The sequence below is a fragment of the Abramis brama genome, assembly GCF_963993115.1.
Source record: "Abramis brama genome assembly, chromosome: 22".
NCBI classification, from domain to species: domain Eukaryota; kingdom Metazoa; phylum Chordata; class Actinopteri; order Cypriniformes; family Leuciscidae; genus Abramis; species Abramis brama.
The window spans coordinates 295,782-302,871 of record NC_139984.1 but is presented as its reverse complement, the minus strand read 5'-3'; the positions used below and the strand labels follow the sequence as shown (position 1 = coordinate 302,871).

The 7,090-nt window shown below is 38.0% G+C and overlaps 1 protein-coding gene across 1 annotated transcript; it reads left to right on the top strand.

Annotated features, from left to right (window-relative positions):
• Nucleotides 1-531: 531 nt before the first annotated feature.
• On the top strand, nt 532-1,881 carry LOC311073836 (baculoviral IAP repeat-containing protein 2-like; the record flags this gene model as incomplete). The annotated part of the gene is made up of 1 exon (XM_084099850.1): nt 532-1,881. The coding sequence occupies one exon, from the start codon at nt 532-534 to the stop codon at nt 1,879-1,881; it is 1,350 nt and encodes a 449-aa protein (XP_083955976.1).
• Between the last annotated feature and the right edge of the window lie 5,209 nt (nt 1,882-7,090).

Below are 7,090 nucleotides of genomic sequence, written 5' to 3'. Positions count from 1 at the left end.
TAGGCCTAATGAGCGCGATCGCGTTCCATGTGGAGATTTGCATGTGAATATCTTTTGCGCGAGTGGGCGTGGTAAATTAAAAAAATAATGAGCAAGCGTTTGAGAAGCTGGACATCTTGTTGGTTTTATACAAATTACTTAAACAGAGAATATTTGTTTTCAGTTTGAATCCGATCATTTAAAAGTACACACTTAAATGTTTATAAAGGTATATGGCTCATAAATGTGTGACAAGTATTCGCTGAGTTTTGTTTCAGTTTATAGAAGTGCTCAAGAAAAAAAAGTTCACCGCGACGGAGAGGCAGAACGCACACCCTGTTTATTTTCTTTATTTTACAAAAGCACAATGTTTTGATTTGATTGTAAGTGGACACATACAAAAGTAGAAATATCACAGATTCTTTTTTTATATTTCTTTTTTCTGTATGACCATAAATGACGGAGTAATTTAAGTTTATAGTGCTACAATGTGGAGAAAATCCAGCAAAACACGCCCGCGCGTTTGTTGACCTCAGAGGGTTAAACCTGAATATGTCTCACCAGCGACCTCCGGCTTGCCACAATCCTGTCATGCGTCGGGAACAGAAACGCCTTGACACCTTTCAGAATTGGACTCTTGCTACAGTAACTCCAGCCGAGCTTGCCAAAAGTGGTTTCTACTACCTTGGCCAGGGCGACAGAGTGGCTTGCTTCAGTTGTGGAGGCCAGCTTAGCAACTGGGAACCGGGAGATCGTGCAGTATCAGAGCACCAGAGGCATTACCCCAACTGCCGCTTCGTTCGAGGTGACCGTGCAGATAATGTACCTTTATCTGGTGGCGGCCTTTCCAATGGATCGGCAATGAAACAGTGTGAGGAAAGGTCACTCACATTTGTCTACTGGCCCTCAAGAATAACTGTTCGACCAGACCAATTGGCTAAGGCTGGTTTTTACTATGTTGGTCGTAATGATGACGTGAAGTGCTTTTGTTGTGATGGTGGACTCAGATGTTGGGAGTCTGGTGATGATCCATGGGAAGAACATGCTAAGTGGTTTCCAAGATGTGAATACCTGTTGCAAGAAAAGGGCCAAGAGTTTGTTCATCAGATTCAAGCAAGATTTCCAAGACTATTTGAACAGCTATTGACTAATGGAGACAGCGACTCGAGAGAATTTGTTGATCCACCTGTTGTACACCTGGGTCCTGGAGAAGACCGTTCAGAAGATGCAGTGATGATGAACAATCCTGTGGTGAAGTCTGCTTTAGAGATGGGATTTGAGCGTGGCCTGGTGAAGCAAACCGTTCAGAGCAAAATTATCGCAAGTGGAGAAAATTACAAAACCGTTCAAGAGTTGATGTCTGATTTACTAAGTGCAGAAGATGAGAAGAGAGAGGAGGAGCGAGAAAGTAAGTTTCTTACTTTTCTTAAGAAACATCATCTTGCCATGTCACAGCAGCTAAAAAGTGTGCAGAGCTTAATGGACCATCTTCTAGAGGAGAACGTCATCTCACAGAAAGAGTATGCCATTATTCGTAACTGCACTACAGTCAAGCAGCAGACAGGGCAGCTCATTGAGTTAGTCCTGTCGAAAGGAAATGCAGCAGCAGAGGTCTTCCGCAACTGGATCAAGAAGAATGATGTCTGCCTGCTGAGAGAACTGATGGCCCAGACCAATGAAGCTGCATCACCGAGTCAAGATCTTTCAGACTTGCCTATGGAGGAACAGTTAAGAAGACTTCAAGAGGAGCGCACATGCAAAGTTTGCATGGATAAGGAAGTGAACATTGTCTTCATCCCCTGTGGTCACCTAGTTGTGTGCAAAGAATGTGTGCCTTCTCTGTGCAAGTGCCCCATATGTAGAGGAGCGGTCAAAGGCGCTGTCCGTACTTTCCTATCATAAAGTGAAGATATTCATCATCCAAGTAACAAACAGTTTTTACATTTAACTTGATGCATAAAAACAAAGGAGAAGTTTATTATTTTCACTTGATCCAGTGACAAAATCTGATTAAACATATGCGCGGGTGAATTGTTCACCATAAGTTCTGTAACAAACATTTAGAAAGTAGTTAGGATGTATTTCATTTTTAAGTTAATTTTACCAACAAGATGTTAAAGTTCATAGACCTTTAGAGCATTCCAATGTATTGAGTTAAAATTAAAACGTGATATCCATATCGCATCATTACCGAATTCAGGGGTGTTTAATAACTTCAATAGTTATCAAGCACCAGCTGATTTAAGTTTCTTCAAACAAAAGTAATTTTCTGATAAATCATCATACATGTGTTTTGTTGTATGCACAGATTTTGAGGGTCGCTTATAGAAAGAGGCGTCCTTGTCTTTGTTTCGCGGCATTTTTAAAACATAGAACCAGAGAACAGAGAACCTTGTGCGGCATCTATATCGGCATAAAGGGTTAAAATATAAATTTTAGCGCTATTTAAAAACTAGGACGGTATAATAATATAATGTAAATGTCTCGCGTGAAGATGATGGTTTAAACCATAATTTTATCAATTCATGTGAATACTGTCGTATATGAACAAAGAGAAGACCTAGAGTTCACCAACATTACAGCTAACAGTAGGAAACAGATATCCGGGGGAAAGTGTAAAGAAAACGCCATACAAAACATTACAATCACACCCGACAATACGATAAGTGTTACGCTAGCGATGTTAAACAATTTCAAAACAGGGTGTTTCAGAAGAAATGCAAAGATGGATAAAAAACAACCAAGGTGTCCAAAATGTTACGTGCTAATATTTGCTCTTGTTTCAGAGTCGGTATGCTCCGGTGAAAACTATGTGAACTTTGATGAGGCCGAGAACAATAGCGCTGTTAAACATGCGGTTCAGTATAAACAAGAATCCAACTCTAATGTTGATTGTTAGATATAATAGTTAGATGATTTATCTAACCATTGAAATTTACGATATGTTAAAACATGTTGGCATTATGCAGAATAAAAAGAAGATCATAAAAAGAAGAACAATTATTAAGACACAACATCTGTTTTCTGGATCGGGCCTAAAAGACAGATGCCTAAAAGTATTGGTGGGGCCAGAATAAAAAATGAATCACCCCCACCTTTCACGTAAAAATACCACGTATCAACCGTGATTCATTAGCTTAACCGTTGTTTAGCGACACACACACACACACACAAAATAACTGTGTAATAACAAAATAAGTGTAATAGTTAGACGAGTTTGAAGTGTAATAGGTAACAGAAAAACAGCAATACTCATCTTTGACGTCGATGTTTCGTAAACATAGCAGAAAGATGTTCTAAAATAAATATGATTTAGTCTTAAACACTCTCGTGTAGAAGGACCTATAATGTATAGGATACATTCCTATATGAACATGTTTGACCACGCTCTGAGACTATGTACTTTTTGCAAACTGTACAAAAACAAGATCAATTCAAAAGCTAAAACTGATCACTATAGTGGCTTTTCTGTATTTGTTTTAAATGGCTCATGATGATGCATTTACTTTTAACCCAGTTGACCTCTAGAACTTACTTTTCGTGTTAATACTTTGTGTGATTCGTATTTGTGTGATTGATATCAATTTAGTCAAACAGAAAGACTATCGCTTAAATTATTAATGGCCATTTATTTCTATAAACGGCTCTCAAAGAAAAGTCTTCACCTAAAACACATACAACATGTGAAACAGTGTCGCCTGCTATCTGAACAAGATGACTAAATCTAGCGGAGTAAAAAAAACATCATTTGGAAACTTTTCTTAGCGATTTGGTCTTTTGAATCTTACATGGACATTCCTGTATAAAGATGATGTTTTAAAGTTAGTCCATAGGGTGTGGAACTTTGCATCACTATGGTGTGACAAAATACACCCACAGATACACCCAAAGATACTAAGTAGGAGAATATCTAACTGTAGATTGTGAACATTGCATTATCTGTTTTATTTGGATAAAGGTAAGGTATTAGTTAATAACAAACAAAAACTTTAAATCAACATAATATTAATAAAATATGGTATAATTACAGTTTGAAAATGTTTATTTACAAATTTACAAAGTTGTGCGTTGTGAGTGAGATGTTAGAGAAATCTAACATTGCGTGGTTGCACTATGCCTGAAACTTAGCCATCAACATCTAAACTAAACATTATCATGGTTTAGTTGTATTTCAAATCACTGTTTTTTCTTTTTTCTTAAAAATGATCTTGTTTAATCGTGTATTCAGTCCATATTGATCAGGTTGATATTTGTAGAAATAAGCAAAAAGAACAAATTAATGGCCTTGTGTCAGACTTCGTGACACTTAACTTTTTATTCTAACTTTGAAAAGTGTAATACAGTATTTGATTTTTACACATGCAGTGTTTTCGACAACTGACCTACCCCTGAAGTTATGACTTCTGAAGGCCTCTCATGTGCAGATTCGCTCGGTTGAAAAATGGTATGTTGTCATTTAAACATCTGAAAAAATAGACTGTGCTTAATATCTGCTAACTCTTTATTGTGATGCCCCCCAACAGATATTTTATTCTAATATTACTTATTCTAACCCTACCAGTCCACTAATACTCTACTAACACTAATGAGAGTTTACTTTACACACTCTGACTCTCACAAGCGAGTTAGTGGACATGCAGGTGCAACAACCAAATTATGACTTAAAACCGTTTTAAGTATTACATTAAAATGGTAAATTATGACTTAAAAAGTTGAAATTATCACTATGCGTCATAATTATGAAGCTTTATGGTTTAATGTACCTAAACAACGATCACCAAATTTCTCTTTCATATTGCTCCTCATAACTACTGAAAACTGTAAAAAAAAATCTAACCCAAAGTCCAATTATTATGGACGTAAAGTTAAAAGTGGTGGGTATGACTCGTGACGAAATCTGGTGGGTACGCGTCCCCACCGTCCCCACCGAAATCGACGCCTGTGCTGTTGATACTGTAGCTGTTGAACATAATATATATGTTATACTTTGTAACCTTGTTTTAAAAAAGTGTCATATAAATCAGTCCCCCCAGAAAAACGCAGAGTTTTTTTGTGATTGTTGCGGGCAAAAATCCTTGATTATGCGGCACGTTTTCTTAAAAAATGCGATGGAATATGCGGGATAAAATGCAATTTTATGCGATGAAATTGCGGGAACTTGCAAAAATTGCGGAAACTTGCAAAAACTGCGGTTTGATGAAAAAGAGAAAAAAAAGTGATTCCCCCAACACCAATTACATTAATAGTGTAATAAATGTCTTCATTTTAGTTTGAATGGGAAAGAAGAGGTGTAAGCTATTCACCCTGCTTAGGGGGATGTGATCAAAGCCTGGAGTGGAGCAAAAGCATGTTCCTCTCTCCACTCTAAGCGTTCTGTTATCACTCCGCTCCTGATCCACTCCGGGTTTTCCAGTCCCGCTCACGGAAAAACTGCTCCGTGTTCACTCATTTTTAAGAAAGTTACAGAAAACAACTTCTACAAACAATTTTAATTTGCCAACAGTTAATAATAATTAATAAAAGTGCATGACGTGCAAATCAGATAACAATCAAGTGCAATATAAACATGTTTTGTCAGGGCATCACTCCCGAACCAGCATCAACACTCCATTTTCAACATCTGCTTACCAGGGTTATTATAGTTTAACGATTATAACCTTGCTGCTTACTCATTCACACCACAGACACATCTTTTTGCCTTCTGTGTCTGACGTGATTTAACTTCTCCCCAGTTGTTCCATGAAAACCTGCAAAGCACGGCCTGCGGCGTAAGATATATACGACCGGATTTTTGTGAAATAGGCCTATCGCGGGGTTTGCACAACTTTGCAGCTTTTCAATGATGTCGCGTAAATACGTCACTTCATAACGTTCCCATGGCAACAGGGGAAATGGCTGCGCTTGTGTGAAGTAAACGCAACATTTGTCAACTTTCTGCTAAGATATATGTGACTTTTTGCAACGAAAATGCGGGGATTATGAAATCATGCAAGCCCGCATATTTTGCACGCGGAAATCTGCAATTTATGCGGCGAAAGTGCGGCGTATTTAAAAAAATGCGTCCCCCGCATAAATATGCGGACTTTGGCTGATTATGCATGGAATCATGCGATCGCATAATCGCGTTTTTCTGGAGGGACTGATAAATACTATTATTAGAATTGTTGTAACTGAGTAAAGTTGTAGAGCTGGATGAAAAAAAATACAGCTAGATTCAAATTCAGGTAGTTACAGATGGAAGAAGGATCAGGCAATCAAAGACAAAATCTTGACTGTAATTGTTGGTGTGTTTGAGCGTACAGCCCTGCTATTTAATGTCCTTGAATGAACTACTGACTTGTTGAAACAATTTACTTTGGTAGACAGCAGGAAAAGCATTGTGTGGGAAATCAAAGCAGGCCAACAAGTTGGATGAATAAGGTGTAGAAATTGCTGCGTGCAGGCATTGATGGCTCCTCAAAGGTTGGCATTGGTCTTGATAAATTGCAGTTAAAAATATTTGTAGATGATGATGATCTGAAGCCTTCAGTGTGCAATGTGCTCTCTACTTATTTCTATTTTCCAAAAGGTCTGAATATGTATAGAAGACAAATCTTTGCCTATCCAATGTTTCTCCAAAAAGAGTTCCAGAGTGCTATATTTTTGGCCATTGATGTGACCTGCCGTTTTTGACCATTGGGTGGCGCATATCCCTTTTGTTGTCACACAGCAGAAAAAGGAAGGAAACAGTAGGAAGCAGTGCTGGTAGAATGCATGAAGTGAAGTTGTGACTTAGGATTGGTCACTTGTCTGTTTCTTTGAAGCTGTTGATTTGTCAAACATGCAATGGCAAGTTTCTCATTTACTCCTGATAATAAGTCATCTGAGGTTATTCATTACAGCTACAGTAAACTGTGAAGACCAATTATAGCCATCATGGTTTGCTGTTGAGTAAATGTGCACCTGAGGGTGCTGTTAACACCTGTGCTGAATGCAGAGATGATCTATTCATTAGAGGTGTGAAAGCAACACATCTAAACACACAGGGAATGCACTGATGCAATAGCTGCTGCTCATTATTCAGGGGTCAGTTACATAATATTTTACTTTGATGTATTTTTAAAGTAAATGA